At 43.4% G+C, this 16,725-nt stretch overlaps 1 protein-coding gene across 2 annotated transcripts in view; it reads left to right on the plus strand.

Annotated features, from left to right (window-relative positions):
• Positions 1-1,591: 1,591 nt before the first annotated feature.
• The window catches only part of PTGR1 (prostaglandin reductase 1), a 32,289-nt gene continuing 17,155 nt past the window's right edge, over positions 1,592-16,725 (plus strand). The window contains exons 1-2 of one of the 2 annotated variants that reach the window (XM_074994037.1): positions 1,592-1,683; positions 15,117-15,233. In XM_074994037.1, coding sequence (XP_074850138.1) covers positions 15,128-15,233 — 106 coding nt within the window. In that variant the 5' untranslated portion in view covers positions 1,592-1,683; positions 15,117-15,127. Of the gene's footprint in view, positions 1,684-14,062; positions 14,239-15,116; positions 15,234-16,725 lie in introns of those variants that run through there. The other variant, XM_074994039.1, reaches the window with a different exon arrangement.

Raw genomic sequence — 16,725 nt, forward strand, 5'->3', positions numbered from 1 at the left:
CTGTTTGGGTTTTCCATCTATCCACCAGTGTCACCTCTGCATCCATACTGGTGTGTGATCACTTCCATTTGCATTTCCACCAGCACTGGGCCACCATAGCTGCTGCATTGAGAGAGGAGACAGATCGTCACTGGTCTTTTCCTGGAGCTCCTTCTAAAGTGTTTAAAATTAGCTCGAGCGTGGTAGGTCCCAGGTGTCAGCTCCACATCACCCAATGTATAAACTTCTCTTATTTTTCCTCCTTGGGTTCTTTCCTGTTATCCTGTCTCTCTTCCTTGTTATGGATGAAATCTAAGGCAAGTCAGATTAAAATGGTTCTAGAGCAAAACAATGTTCCATAGTTCAGAAACATCTGGTGTTCAGTGATTTCATCAGTGATTTCATCAGTTACTCTCACAGGATCTGGAAGTGTAGCTAGGTGAACCAGGCAAGTCAGTTCTTGGCTCTGCAGTTTGGAGTCATTTTCAGTGACTCACCTGAGAAGTGGCAGATTTCTGTTGAAATCCTTTCTTGCCCTCAAGCAGACAGGTGCATGCTGCATGGGTACCAGGGACCTGCACGTGCTGAGCTCATTCCAAGATCTGAATCTAAACCAGGCAGATGGGCTCATGGCAGTGAATTGGGAGTTTCAGTCCTGCTGTGGAAGATCAACCCTTGTGCTGCAACCACTTCACAAGGGTGTCATTGGTGCAAAGTAGACACCTGGGTTCCCCACTGCTAACAAATCCCCCTCCCATATGCAGAGCAGTAAGTCATGTGCTTGGCAGAAGCTCCAGCTCATCCAACCTTTCTGGGCAGGCGGAAGGAGGGTGAGGGAGGATGGAGGTAGCAGGAGTCATGGGTTAGCTGATCCAGCCATGTAGTACCTCACCACTGCTGCAAGCCTTCTGGAAGCCAGGGCAGCAGGGCAGGCAAACTAAGGCAGCCCGGGGGCTTTTAAACCAAGTCCCAGCAGTGCCTGAATAGGAGAAGCACAAGCTACTTCCCTGTCTCTGCAGAAGACCTTATGCTGCTGCAGGGAAGAATTCCCCATGTGTGTACCCTGCGTGATTCTGGACCAGGCTCCTATTTAAACAAGGAGACGAGGATTTCTCACTCTGGCTGGCCTTAAGCACTTCATGCAGAACAACCTCCCCAGTCCCTGTCTTCAAATGTGTGAATTGCTAATCTAATCCAAGGGAGTTCTAATCCGACATCTATTCATTCATCCACCTTCAGAGGGGCCTGAAACAAGCCCTAGGAGTAGGGTGTGCCTAGTGCAGCACTGGCAGCCTCCAGTTTGTTGGAGTGTAGGGCTGACCAAGGTAATCCTGCTCCCTCCAACCCCCAAACCCAGCTGCGCTGTAATGTTAGCTCTGGTTGTGCTGGGTTGTAAATGGACAGCATCTCAGATGCGTTCTAAGTGCGGCAATGTCTTCCCATTTTAAGAGAGAGACAGATATCAGGAGGACATAAAAGTCCTATAAGAAAGCATTCCCTCAAGGAACACTGCCTTGGAGCAGCACTGCTAGAGAGCTGTTAGTTGTAGTGTTACAAGGGTGCAGCAGATGGCAGCAGAGAAAATGCTGATAATTATAGTGGAGTGTGCCTTCTTTCCTAGCTGAGAAAGGAAGTTGGGGGAAGCAGAACAAAGCTGTCTAACTTGTGTGTCCGCAGACAGTGTCTCTATTAGCTGTTGTGCAGGTCAGTAATGGGTGATGGTAATCACTAGCAGTAACTGGGGCTGAGCTGATGATAATTAAAAGGCATCTTTATCTAAACTCTTTCACATTTGCAGTCCAATTCTGTGTCCTGTCTCAAACCAATTTGGCAAGAGAAACTGCTCAGTGTTGGCTAAATTCTAGGTTTTGTATTAAGCAGCATTTTCCTGAAATCTAAGAGTAACAGAAATGTGTCCTTAACTAATAAATTGCAGTGACAAATTTATTTGAGATAGTTCTCTGAAGTGCTTGGAAGCCAAATATTGCAATATTAGACCTGTGCAGGAGAACCAGGTTGTGAAACTGACAATAAAAAAGTGAAACAAAGTATATTTTAATTGTTTAGACTGAGTGCAGGGCAGGAAAGTAAAGTCAGTGGTAAAAATGGTGTAAGAGCCAAATTCTGAGCTTAATTTCAGTCGTGTACTTATATGAAAGTTGGTGCAATTATTCTAGATACATGTTGGTGTAAGGAAACCAGGATATATCCTCAAAAGTTTTAAAAATACTTTATTTTATTGATGTAAGAGTTTATGAGTGTCACATAGATTATGAAACTTGTGTTTTTTATTTGTTTCAACTTACATTTTAACTTGAGAATGTATCTGACTGCTGGGAGTTACATTTTTAGAAAAATCAACCCTTTGCTACTAGTAGCAGAGAGAAAGCCGTGCTAGTCTATATACTATCAAAACAAAAAAGCAGTCAAGTAGCACTTTAAAGACTAACAAAATAATTTATTAGGTGAGCTTTTGTGGGACAGACCCACTTCTTCAGACCATAGCCATACCAGAACAGACTCAATATTTAAGGCATAGAGAATCAAAAATAGTAATCAAGGTTGACAAATCAGAAAAAAAAAATGATCAAGGTGAGCAAATCAGAGAGTAGAGGGTGGGGGGGAGAGTCAAGAATTAGATTAAGCCAAGTATGCAAAAGAGCCCCTATAATGTCCCAGAAAATTCGCATCCCGATTCCAACCACGTGTTTATGTGTCAAATTTGAAGATAAAAGAGAGTTCAGCAGCCTCTCTTTCCAAAGTAGTATGAAAATTCCTCTTCAGTAAGACACAAACTCTTAAGTCATTAACAGAATGGCCCACTCCATTAAAATGTCGGCTGACCGGTTTGTGGATCAGGAGTGTTTTTACGTCTGTTTTGTGCCCATTAACTCTTTGTCTAAGAGAGTTTGAAATCTGTCCAATATACAAAGCATCTGGGCATTGTTGGCACATGATGGCATATATGATGTTCGTTGAGGAACATGATAATGTGTCCCTGATTCTGTGACTAACCTGGTTAGGTCCAGTGATGGTATCATGGTGGCAAGGATGGTGTTGTCAGGAACTTTTCCGCTGTTTTGTAATTTCCTCAGGAAGTCGGTGGTATCTCGGAGGTAGCTGGGAGTGTTGGTGGCATAGGGTTTGAGGAGGGAGTTCACATAACTGGATAGTCTGGTGGTAAGGGTGCCAATACCTGAAATGATAGGTTGTCTGGGGTTCACAGGTTTGTGGAGTTTGAGAAGTAAATACAATAATCCAGGATGGGGCTCAGATGGTGTGTCTGAGTGAATAAGGTCCCAAGTAACAGCAGGGAGTTCCTTAAGTAGTTGTTGTAATTTCTTTTGGAATTCCCAAGTGGGATCAGAGGAGAGAGGTCTGTAAAATGTGGTGTTGGAGAGTTGTCTGGTTGCCTCCTGTTCATAGTCTGATTTATTCATGATGACAACAGCACCCCCTTTGTCAGCTGGTTTGATTATAATGTCTGGGTTATTTTTGAGATGGTGGACAGCATAGTGTTCAGCATAGATGAGATTGTGTCTCATTTGGCATTGTTTGTGTATATTGTCAGTCTGAGCATGGTTGCGGAAGCATTGTACGTAAAAATCCAGACTTTCACTACGACCGTCGGGAGAGTCCACATAGAGTTCTTCTTCTTTTGGTGTTGGTGGGGTGGGAGGTCAAGAGAGTCAGACTGTTGTTCATGGTTGTGTTGGAAGAATTCCTTTAGATGAAGGCAGCAAAAGAAGGCTTCAAGGTCACCACAGAATTGTATTAAATTCATGGAGGAAGTAGGGCAAAAGGAGGGACCCCGGGGTAAGAGAAGCTCTTCTTCTGGGTTGAGTTGGTAGCCGGAAGGTTAACAATATTGTTAGTTGAGCTGTCGTTATTGTAGTTGTAGTATCCTGAGGTGTGAAGTAATTTAGAAAATTTATTCTCTTTTCTTTTTTGCAGGAAACGGAAGTGTGTTTTATAAATTTCTTGTCTAGTACAAGTAAAGCCTCGTTCTGTGGGGTCTTGATGTGGATGCCTGATTGTTGATGAGAATTTCAAGTTCAGAGTTCATTTTTAATAATCTTTCGTTTATTGTAAAGGATTTTCATCAAGTGGTTCCTCAGTTCCTTAGAGAGCGTGTTGCATAGATGCTTGCTGTAGTCAGTGTGGTACATTGATTGTAATGGGTTTTTCACTGTCAGTCCCTTGGGTACAATGTCCATTTTCTTGAGTTTGGAGAGAAAGATGATGTCTGTCTGGATCTGGGTGAGTTGTTTCATGTAGTTGATGGATCTCCATTCCAAACAGCTAAATGTAGTGCCTTGCATGTTGATTAGTAACAGAGAGAAAGCCGTGCTAGTCTATACACTACCAGAACAAAAAAGCAGTCAAGTAGCACTTTAAAGACTAACAAAATAATTTATTAGGTGAGCTTTCGTGGGACAGATCCACTTCTTCAGACCATAGCCATACTAGAACAGACTCAATATTTAAGGCATAGAGAACCAAAAATAGTAATCAAGGTTGACAAATCAGAAAAAAAATGATCAAGGTGAGCAAATTAGAGAGTAGAGGGGTGGGGTGGGGGGAATAAAGAATTAGATTAAGCCAAGTATGCAAAAGAGCCCCTATAATGTCCCAGAAATTCGCATCCTGATTCAAACCATGTGTTAATGTGTTGAATTTGAATATAAAAGAGAGTTCAGCAGCATCTCTTTCCAAAGTAGTGTGAAAATTCCTCTTCAGTAAGACACAAACTCTTCAGTCATTAACAGAATGGCCCACTCCATTAAAATGTCGGCTGACCGGTTTGTGGATCAGGAGTGTTTTTATGTCTGTTTTGTGCCCATTAACTCTTTGTCTAAGAGAGTTTGAAATCTGTCCAATATACAAAGCATCTGGGCATTGTTGGCACATGACGGCATATATGATGTTAGTTGAGGAGCATGAGAATGTGCCTGTGATTCTGTGAATAACCTGGTTAGGTCCAGTGATGGTATCTCCAGAATAGATATGTGGACAAAGCTGGCAGCGGGCTTTGTTGTAAGGCAAAATCCCAGGACTGGTGTTCCTGAGGTATAGACTGTGGCTGTTGGTGAGAATCCTCATAAGGTTGGCAGGTTGTAGGAGAGAACAGGCCTGTCACCTAGGGCCTTCTGGAGTGTGGCATCCTGATTAAGGATAGGTTGTAGGTCTTTAACAATGCGTTGCAGTGATTTGAGTTGGGGGCTGCAGGTAATGACGAGTGGTGTTCTGTTCTTGGCTCTTTTGGGCCTGTCTTGGAGTAGCTGGTCTCTGGGTATTCGTCTGGCCCTGTCGATTTGTTTTTTATTTCTCCTGGTGGGTAATTCAGGTTTATGAGTATTTAGTAAAGATCTTGTAGTTTGAGGTCTCTGTCAGCAGGATCAAAGCAAACGTGATTGTACCTAAGGGCTTGATTGTAAACAATGAATCTAGTTATGTGTACAGGATGGAAGCTAGATCTGTGTAGGTAAGTATAGAGATCAGTGGATTTCTGGTAGAGTGTGGTACCAATCAGGCCATCTTTGATTTGTACTGTAATGTCCAGGAAACGTACCTCTCGCGTGGAGTAATCGAAGCATAAGTTGATGGTGGGGTGCAGATTGTTAAAATCTCTGTGGAATTTTTCTAGAGTCTCTATACCATGGGTCCAATCATAAAGATGTCATCAGTGTATCTTAAGTAGAGGGGGCGTAATAGGGGACGAGAGCTGAAGAATCATTGTTCCAGGCCAGCCATAAATATATTAGCATATTGTGGGGCCATGCGGGTGCCCATAAGAGTTCCATTAATCTGGAAGTATAAATTGTCCCCAAATCGGAAATAATTGTGGATAAGAACAAAGTTACAGAGGTCAGACACCAGACTGGCTGTGGTGACATCAGGGATCGTATTCCTGATCACTTGTAATCTGTCTTCATGTGGAATATTAGTGTACAGAGCCTCTACATCCATGGTGGCAAGGATGGTGTTATCAGAAACTTTTCCGATGTTTTGTAATTTCCTCAGGAAGTCAGTGGTATCTTGGAGATAGCTGGGCATGTTGGTGGCATAGGGTTGAGGAGAGAGTCCGCATAATTGGGTAATCCGGTGGTAAGGGTGCCAATACCTGAAATGATAGGTCATCCGGGGTTCGCCAGTTTGTGGATTCTGGGAAGTAAATAGAATAATCCAGGATGAGGCTCAGATCATCATCATCGGACACCCTGACCCAAGCATGCACCAAATTGCCTCTCAGCTTCTGTGATAGTTCAAAGGGGTTATCTTAGCATCCAACAAAGGATTCAGAGGTTTGCTTATGACCATCAAAAGGAGGGACCACCGAGCCATGTGGAAAGGAAGCAACCATGTTTACAAAGGACGCCTGTTAAATTTCTTGATCTGCAATGCATAGGATTACTACACCCGAAGCCTGGGTTATGAAATGGCAATGCTGTACTCATGAACGTAAGAATATGAGACTGGCCGTGCTGGCTCATACCAAAGGTCCCATCAAGTCCAGTGTCCTGTCTTCCAACAGAAGCCAATGCCAGATGCCCCAGAGCGAGTGAATAGAAGAGGTACTTACTGCGTGATCCCTCCCTTGTCATCCATTTCTAGCTTCTGACAAACAGAGGCTAGGGACACCATTCCTACCATCCTTGCTAATAGCCATTGATGGACCTAACCTTCGAGAATATATCTAGTTCTTTTTTGAATCATGTGAAAGTCCTCGTCTTCACAACATCCTCTGGCAAGGAGTTCCAAAGGCCTACCATGAACTGTGTGGAGAAAAACTTCCTTTTGTTAGTTTTAAAGCTGCTGCTCATTAATTTCATTTGATAACCCCTAGTTCTTATGTTATAGGAACAAATAAATAACCTTTTCTTATTCACTTTTTCTACACCAAAACCATAAGGTGCATCAGAAAACCCTGTGGGCATCAGACTTGGTGTCAAAGTGAATATTAAAAGGTCTCAAGCCTCATATAACTGGGGAAACACTGATTACAACCATTCTCTTAGCTGTTGTTCATGTTATGTTGGGATCTTCCTGTCAAGCCAAAGCAGTTCATGATATAGTTAGCTGATAAATTCATGATATGCCTGCCAGTGGTCAGCAACACCTGTTCAGGAGAGCCACAATTTCTCAGTACAATGGGACAAAACTAGAGATGTGTCTGCTGCCCAACTATTTTGATGTGTTCAGTGCAGGTAGGAAGGATCCGTACCTGAGAACTCCTTGTTTTACTGTCCACTCAAAGGATGCACTATTGGGCAGAGGGGAGGGGACTCTGAAGCTTTCCACCAATCAGTTCTTGCTGCCAGGCTGAATTGGCAAGGCTGTGTTGGTATTTCCACTGCTGTTGCCCAAGTTTCTACAGAAAAAGAGAGCGAGCAGAATCCAGTCTATTGCACCCATTTGGACTCATTGTTCCATTCATTGGGAAGCTTTAGCAACTCACAGGATTGCAGTGGTGCTCAAAAAAGAGATATAAGGGTGCTGTAAAGTTCTGGATTTCTTAATGCTGCTGTGTCCAATATGCTCCCTGTTCCCCACATGTGGTGAATGGGGCGTCGTAGTGTGGCGAATGCGGCTGAGGAGAGCCACACATGTGGGGCACCCCTCCAGCTGGTCCGCACCCCCCCCCCCCCGCAACATAGTGAGACAAGCATGTGATAGCAGTGGTGGAGGTGGCTCCTCTGGTCCTGGGGACTCCAGCTGAGGTGCATCTCCAGCCCTGGGTGGCTCACACGGCAGTGGCAGCTCCAGCTGTGGTGCAGCTCTGGCCCCAAGCAGCTCACAGGGACACGACAGCTCTGGACCCAGGTGGCTCGCACAGCATCAGCAGCATCGCCGTCCTCAGTTTTGGTGACCATCTGTCCCATATTGGGCAGGACGGTCCCGTATTTGGGCACAGACGGTACCTAAGGATTTTCCTGACTGAATGCAGCTCTGCCATTGCTGAGTAGGTCACAGATCAGCTTTGGCTTGCTCAGAGTGCTTCTCTTCAGGGGCTGTATGGGACATGAGTTCTCTACCCCAGGCTTCCAACTCCCAGCACTGGAAGGGATCACAGCTAGACAGAGAAAGAGTCCCAAATGAGTCCTGCCATGAAAAATGAGATCCCAGCTTAGCAAAAGGTTGGGAAACCACTGGGACCACTTTGATTCAATCCTAGTTTTGCAACACTGTAAAAAAAAATTCAGGACAAAGGTTAATTCTGAGGAAAGAATACAATGTATTTCAGAAAATTATCTATGATCCCCATAATTATGACCAATTTTGCTTCCATAAAGTCACAGGCAAAACTCTTGGTTTACACAGACCAGAATTTGGCTTTTACATAGAAAACACAGATGATTAGTATCAGAGGGGTAGCCAAGTTAGTCTGTATCTTCCAAAAAACCAAGTCCTGTGGCACCTTATAGACTAACAGATATTTTGGAGCATAAGATTTTGTAGGCAAAGACCTGCTTCGAAGCGGGTCTTTGCCCATGAAAGTTTATGCTCCAAAATATCTGTTAGTCTATAAGGTGCCACAGGACTTCTTACAGATGATTAGAAAGCTGTGGCTCTAACTTGCCCACCATTTCTGAAGTTTTCATACACACGCTAAAGAGGCTGAAATTAAAACATTTTTCAAACATTTTAAATTAATTTTACTTGCTTGTTTACCCAGTCTGTAGGAAGCCTGGAGAACTTTCCACCAGACTTCTGTACTAGCATTTCCACATTTCCAAGCCACTTAATTTAAGGTGAGGTTTTCAAGACTTCAGCTCCCATTCAGGCACTAAAATAACAGGTTGGATTTTCATCGGCAGCACCCAATGTGGTCAGTGCTTGTGAAAAAGCCTACCTTAGGGTATGACTTCACTGCAAAAACACCCCACAGCAGTGAGCCTCAGAGCCCAGGTCAACTGATGTGGGCTCACAGGTATTGCACAATGAAAGCTGAAAATAGCCATGTAAATGTTCCTGCTTAATTGAAGCCCAGGTCTGAGACACCCCCTCATCACCCCAGCTCAGAACCTGGATGGGAATATGGATACTGCTTGTGACTGGCTTGTTACTACATGCCTTATTCAGGAGTTCTGGACTCTAGTAGCAAAGCAAAAAAGCAGTAAAGTAGCACTTTAAAATATTATCAAAGTGAGCAAATCAGAGAGTAGAGGGGCAGGGGGAGGAGTCAAGAAGTAGATTAAGCCAAGCATGCAAAAAAACCACTTCTTCAAGTGGTGAGCCGCAAGAAGGGGAAATGGGAAGAAAGGGAGGGTGCCCTCCTTCCTGGCTCACTGCATCAGAGAAGGACACATACACTGTAATCCACTGTAATCCACTTTCCCTTTGAGGGAAAAGCTGAAGAGTCAGAAGCATCTACAAATTGGTCTCATAAGGAGCAAGAAGCAGCAAAATGGAGAATTCTGTGGCTTGTTGGAAAACGCCACATTCCACGGCTACAGGATTAGAGTCCATCAGGCCTTGATGGAGACTCATGAAGCAGCTCATACCTCATAGTACTGTTGTTTTAGGTTGCCTGTGGATTTTAGTCAGGCAACATTTCCATTCTAAATGAGCTGATATTTGCCTTAAGATTTTGAAGTTTTCTCCATGAGCAAAAGGGCTAGAAATGTAATTTAAAAGAATTGAAAAATAAAAAATAGATATGGTGCTCATACCACCCCAAAACCTGTCAGTGACCCTGTAGGAGATTCAGAATGACTGGGCTAGCCTGACAATCCCCAATTCCCTGAAATATTCTGGTCTACAAGCTATCCGTGGCCTTACAATTCAGTTTTGTATATGTCCAGGCAGTGTAGATTTTCATTTTTTTTTAATACTGTAGAGTTGCCACCTTCCCAGAAATTCATGAGAGATTTTCAGGTTTCTCAGGCTCTTGCTGGTCTTCCCCATCCCATGAGTCTACCTCGCCCAGCAGTATTGAATTTTGACCTTGCACACAATGTTAGGTTGTAGTGCAGTGCTGTCACACAATGACTTTGCGTTTGCGCACGGTGACATTCTGTCAGCTTGTGATCAAGGTGCTAGAAGAAGTGAGGCTGCGCTGTCATTGTCCCATAATGGAGTGTCGTGCCAGTTTAGCTGTTCTGATTTCATGTTGCAGCATGAGGAATTTGTCCTCCATTTTATTTTATTACCATTTATGTGTGGTACTTAGCACGTTTTCTCCAAATGAGCTGAAAGAACTTTATGAAGGAAGGAGAGCATTGTTATATATTGCCAGAAGTGCAGATAGTCTTCAGTGGAACCTGTGGTTGCTCAGAATATCAGCCCTTACGTGACATAAACAAGATGACTTATCAAATCATTGGTGGAGCGAATAGTAGATTCCATAATGTCTGATCCTGTTGAGACCCTTGATGACATTTCCAGCCTATAGGTTGAACCTCTCTAATTGGGAGCTCTCTTGTGTGGCCTATTCTGTAATCTGGCATGATTTTAGTTAGCTGGACGACCATTTATCATGGGTCTAGCCATGTTTCCCCTGGGCCCATAAAGTTTGTTTACAGCCATGAGTCCTGGATCTCAGTTTTCGGTGCTGTTGTTCAGCTGTAATATACCCCTAAATATCTTCTAAGAGCCCAGTAAGCAGTGGAAGTGTTGGTAATGTGCTAGAAAATATTGACCTCCCGTCATCCGGCAAATTCTCTCGTCCAGGACTAATCAGGTCCGGGGGTGCCAGATGAGAGGTTCAGCCTGTATAACCTGCCTGGTATTTATGAAGTTCCTTAGGTGGTTTCATTGGCAAATGCTTCAAAAATCTTAAGTATTGTTATTGTTAAGCATATCAAACAACTGCGTAAACCAGGTAAGGAAGGGAGGTAACAGGATACAATATTATTTCCACCAATCATTTCTCTAGTTTTTAATCTCTGGGCATTTGCACACAACACAAAACCACTGCTGAACTATTGCACAGTGGATGTATTATGCTTAGGAATAAACATTCTCAGTCATATGTTGCTGAAACCCTCCAAGTTATTTCAGAGAGAATATGAACAAAAACAGACCTGGAACTCACACGCAACACTATGTCCAAATGAACTGAGATTGGCAGCAGAACCAAACCGGAGCCTAACTCCAAACTTGCAATAAATCAAGAATTCAGGGAGAAACAATTCTAGCTGACAAAGGAATGAAACAAAGTTGAATTTAACATGGAACTTAAATCATCTCAGCTGGCTTAAGGCAGAGTGATTTCCCAAATGTGAGGAATGTGTGACAGTCAAATGTTGATACAATTGACATAAAAGCAAACTTGGTCACTTAGGAGTTTGCATTGTGGTACAATATAGATGAAATCAAGATGGCCATTGGTTTTAGGCATCCGTTGGCTATGGAAGCAAAAGCCTTATGGAGTATTGGAATATGTTATCAAGAGCACTGCAGGCAATTTGTAGGTGGGAAAAGAATGTACAAATCTTTCCCATTCTTATTTCTGTTCTTATAAGAATTTTGGTAGATAGGCTAGATTCAGGCATAATTGCCACAAAATGTAGTTTTGCTACAGGTTCAGCCTCTGAAATCTGGGACTTTCTTTTCTGTTCCAGCAACATCCGTGATCTGGCAGGACCATGGATGTAGATGGACCAGAGCACCCTGGCATTTGAGAGTTCAGCAGCTAGGAGCCCCAGCCAGGGTTGGGCAGCTGCAGCTGCACTGGTGGCAGGGAAGCCGCTGCTGGGGCTGGGTCAGCAACAGGGAAGCCAAGGACAGCCAGAAGCCCTGACCATGGCTGAGAAGCTGCACCTGGGCTGGTGGCAGAGTGGCTGCTGGCTGGGAGTCCTGCCAGACCAGAAGTGGGGCCCCATGGTGGCTGGGGATGGGCCAATGGCCCACATGGTAACCCAGGAGCAGGGGCCAGTGTCCAGCAGGGGAGCACTGACCTCCCCTTCTCTGGCAAATGCCCTGGTTCAGGTCCAGGAAGGTCCAACCTGTAATTTTAGCTCTATTATGGAATCTTACAGACTTATTAAAATAAACCTGGAGAGAGAGAATTATAGATATCTCTATAGGTAAATTCAGTAGCGAATGGTAATTATTATATATGTTTAAAGGCAACTCCTTTATTTTAACAATAAACCAGAATAAGGCGCCATATCATGTTGAGTATTCTGCAAATCTCAAGCAAAATCAAGGGCTTCAAATGCATCTGTGAAGTGCAGGCACAGAGGACAATGACTGAACTGTTTGATTCCCATTCCAAAGAGGACAGAGTAATCTGGATGCAAACTTACAGACACACTTAATGAATCACATAAGACTTGAAGCATTTCTAAAAGCAACTGGCATAGCAAATGATCTCTAGGGTTGTGAGCTATGTTAAACATGATTTCTGTGAAGTGCAGGGTTAAGTCAGCACAAAATTTGTCCAGCAGTGCTGTCATGCTGACTGGTTTAGAAATACCACTAGGTGAAATGAGTCTGGTTTCCGTGATTAAGGGATTTTTGTGTGGCTGTGTAGGTCTGTCCTTGGTGTGTACACAATCTGTAAACACAAGGAGAGGGTGAGGCCGTTCTTGTTCTTTTATTTGAGTTCTGAGGGCCCATTACCACAGATAACAATACCATCTGGCTTTTCCTCTAGTCCTGGTAATGAAATCATTGATTATGGGGAGCTGTTTTTAAGGTGGCTCTGTTTATAAAGCAGCTACAGATAAACAGTGAATGGGAATTTATGGTATCATACAGGTTTGTCTTCCTTGCTGGATTTAAAGTGTTTGCTTCTAATCTTTGACACAGTGGATGGATGGTTTTGTCGTTTTGTGAAATTAGTCAATGCACTTGTGCAACATGTACATTTGCTGAATGCCAAGGAATGTCTGGGGCTGCTTTTGTTTTTTATAGTGGGCCAAAACAACATACGCTGTTGGCTTAACACAAAGCACATGTGTGCCGCTTAATATCTGAAATCAGTGCAGAGCATTTAACTACAAGATCACCGCTTCCAATGAATACTGCTGTCTTTGCTTGTTTCAAGTTGGGCCTGCTGCTTTCTGCTGAGGCACGCACCTTGTTAAATCCTGCATAGACTTTGACCTTAGCGTGTGTGATTATTATGACAAGCACCGAGTGGCTGGGCCCCTCAGTAAAGCCCAAGACAGTGAAGTCTGTTCAGGGTCCCTCTCACACCACACAATTCACTACAATGCGGTAAGCTGGAGTGCTGAAGCTTATTAATATTTAACAGCTTGTTGACAGTAAAGGGAATGTGGCAGGACTAGCTGGATAATCAGAGAAACTGTTGTCAAAATTTCAAAAGAGCCTAAATAAATTAGAAGCCTAAAACCCATCACACCCAGATTCTCAGCTGGCAGCCAGGCATCTAAATACCTTCGAAAATCCAAGTCTCGGGAACCTGCATAGGCTCTTAAATTATGTTGTTGCTTTTGAAAATTTTACTAATGGTCTCAGGAAACGAAACAATGTTTAAAAATAAATAATTTTTTTTTCCCCTGATGGTGGATGGACTTTACAAACTTTGAACCAAAGATACAGGTTAAAAATAAAAGTTGAAAACAGAGTTCTAAAACAGAAAGGTTGCTGGAAATGCTTGCTCTACAAAAAAGAGTAAGAACATAAGCCTGCTTCGAGAATAACAAAGTAGTATGTGGCATCTGTTTGAACCCATTTTTTATTTTGCTAATGCTTACGTGCACTGAATACCTGGTTTTAGTTCTTTCTTTTAAAATTAGATTAATTTTAATTTCGGTATTTTAGTATAAGACTTTGCATAGAGGCTAGTGAGATGGTATCTCCTTTGCACTTGTGACCAGCTGCCCTCAAAGCAACATCTCTTGTCTGAACAGCAATATATTTTTGGAGGGCTCCTTGCTCAAGGTGGCCTGCAAATGTTTTGTGTATCTGGAGTTGCTTTATCGTGGGGCAGTTCTGAGTTAATATTTGCTGAATTGGAACTTTATCTACCGGTGAACTAACTGACACTAACTGGACTAAGTCAAATGACTTCTGCACCTGATTTGCTAGCAGTTTGAGAACAGGCCCTGTAGGGTGGAGCAAAGGAAATTCATATCCACTGGATAAAAGCTGTGCTCTTTGACACTGGCCGCTCAGCTGAGGAAAGACAGAGGTTCACCAGACAGATCACTGTTCAGAAAGGAAACTTTGATTTTCAGAGATTGCCTATTCCAGTCTCTGAGGTTCTGCTCTGTGGATAAAAAGCAGCCAGCAGAATACCACCAGATTCCATACCAGGAGCTGCAGAGAGTGCAAATCTCTATTATAAGTATCCACTTTTCAACTTTTTCTTTTTGGGGGAGGGCAGTGGGGGGCATCCAATTTTTTACGGTATGAAAGAGGTTGTGCATGTGTATTATAAACACCTGTAAGGTTCACCTGGGACAGTTCCGTAAGATTATTTTATGATTAAGGAATGTTCTCAGTTCATTTTGCTATATTGCTACACCTGAGAAGCTGTCAATGTTTGAAACACTCTGATTGGTTATTAAAATCTGTGTTTACCAAATATTTTAATATGTTTTTTACCACCTATTGGCAGAAGTGTGGGGACGGGCTAGCCACGTTATCAGGGCTAAAAGGTACTGACACTTTGAACTTTGGCTAAAACTTGTTAAAGTAGTTTTAGTGCTGAGTCCTTTTAACCAGCCTGCATCTGTAGATTTAACTAATGTAAGGAAAGCCCTTTAACTGAGGATTTATAATCAAACAGGCAGCCACCTCCTTCAACTGCTTTTAGAATATATATGTGAGGTTCTGTGCTGCATCTTTAGGAGTTGTGGTGCAGAATTCACTGCTCAGTGGAGTAGAGGCTGAGATGATGTAAGCTGACTTTATGTTCTCCCATTCCTGGGAAGCTGCAGAGCTAAACTGGCCCCTGGAGTGAACAGCTCTGGGGCATCCTTCACTGTGGTAAGGAAAAGTACTTTTAAAAAATAAACCTTGGTAAGTGAAAGTATAAAAGACCTGACACACTCTTTGCATTTTTCAGGGCCTTTGCTTTGCTTGAAAAGGTAAAGCACAGAGCTTAAGGTGCTTAGGTATGGCACTTATCAATATCTAATCTTGCAGCAGTAGGGTTCAGAATGGCTGCAGGCATTTGCATTCCAGCTTTTGATTTTGATTGTGCTGTTTTCTTCTAGGTTGGGACAGGATGGTGAGAGCCAAGTCTTGGGTGCTGAAAAAGCATTTTGAGGGCTTCCCCAAAAACAGTGACTTTGAGCTGAAAGAAGCAGAGCTGCGAGAACTGAAGGAGGCTGGTAAGCAGAATGTTCCTTCACACAGAGGGTGTTAGGACTCTGTTTGTCTTTGTACTCATAGCGCAGTGTGTAAATATAGAATAAGGAAGACATCCCTGTGAACTGAGTTTTGCAAAATTTCACTCCGGGGTTGGGCAAAGAAAAGGACATTTGTGTGACTTGTCAAAGAATCCTGTGACTCACCAGCATTCACTTGAATAAGTAGGTGTTCCAGGTGGGATTTTCTGCACTGTTCAGCACTGACCTGTCTCTGCTTCCACTGAAATCAATCACTCCCTGATTCCAATGGGAGCAGAGATAGACCAATGCCAGGCACTTTTGAAAATCCCCATTCTTACCATCAGGGTTCTGGGGGGTGAGGCTGCTGCAAAGATGCATTGAGATCTATATAGCGCTGACCAGAACTTGACTTATGGAAAACTTTATCTGATGAGCTTGGAGATGTCAAATGCTAAAGTATATGAAACATAAAATTTATTTTTTAATTACACTATCTCCCGCATACCATTGTGATGGAAAGTTGACCTTCCAAATGCAGTGCTTTTTTTCTAGAAAAAAAAGGTGCCGAAACGCCCTGCAGCCCCAAACCAACCTGCCTGCCCCCAGGCTTAACCCTCCTCCGTCCGTATCCCCAAACCGCCCCCAGGCTTAAATCCCCCACTGTGCCAAACCACCCCCAAATGTAAACAGACACAGTGTCTTCCTCCTCCCTCAGCAGACAGGGAGAGATTTAACATACAAAAGGGTAATTAAACTAGCAAGACGGTCACTTTCACTGCTTCTAGTGAGAACCCTGAGGGCAGCATAGAAATTATGAAGAATCATGTCCATTCCATGCTGGTGCTTCACTGAGGAATCAGGCCCAAAGAAGGAGTTTAGAGAAGGGTGGAATGAGGGTACATGTCCTTACACCAGTCAGGAATCTCTGGGATGGGGCAAAGATACAGAAAAGTCTTTCCTTCCAGCCGTGAGAAGGTGCTTGAACTTCAAACATATTAACTGCCTGCTAGTCAGAGGTTGACATGAAAGATGGAGGCCCTGAATATGCTTCAGGGACAGCATTTTGGGAGAAATACCAGCAGCTGGGGGCCTGGGCTTTCAAAAGGACTTTGCTCCTGAACCCCACTGGTGCCTTTTACCTTCGCTTCAGACCTGTCTTTCATCTCTTTTCTGGCTAGTAAATTTAATCCCCCAGCCAGTAGGGATCTGGCAGATGTTTCAAGCCATATTATGGATTCAGCAGATTTTGTACTGTGCTCCCAGCCAGCCAGCAGGCTGAATTCAATGGAACATTCGTGTCTGGATTTTTGTTTGAAAAAATAATTAGTATAGCAGTAACGCCCCTGTGGCCAAGAGGGAGTCCAGTCTGCGGAGCATCTCTGGCCAAGCAAAGGTGTGCATGGAAACACAGCAGAGAAACTCCCTTCTACTGTAGAGACACCTGATCCAAACCCCTTGCAGCATGTGAGTGTGGAGGTGGGGGAGATGCCTC

This window comes from Carettochelys insculpta, chromosome 5 (genome assembly GCF_033958435.1).
Source record: "Carettochelys insculpta isolate YL-2023 chromosome 5, ASM3395843v1, whole genome shotgun sequence".
Classification (NCBI taxonomy): Eukaryota; Metazoa; Chordata; order Testudines; family Carettochelyidae; genus Carettochelys; species Carettochelys insculpta.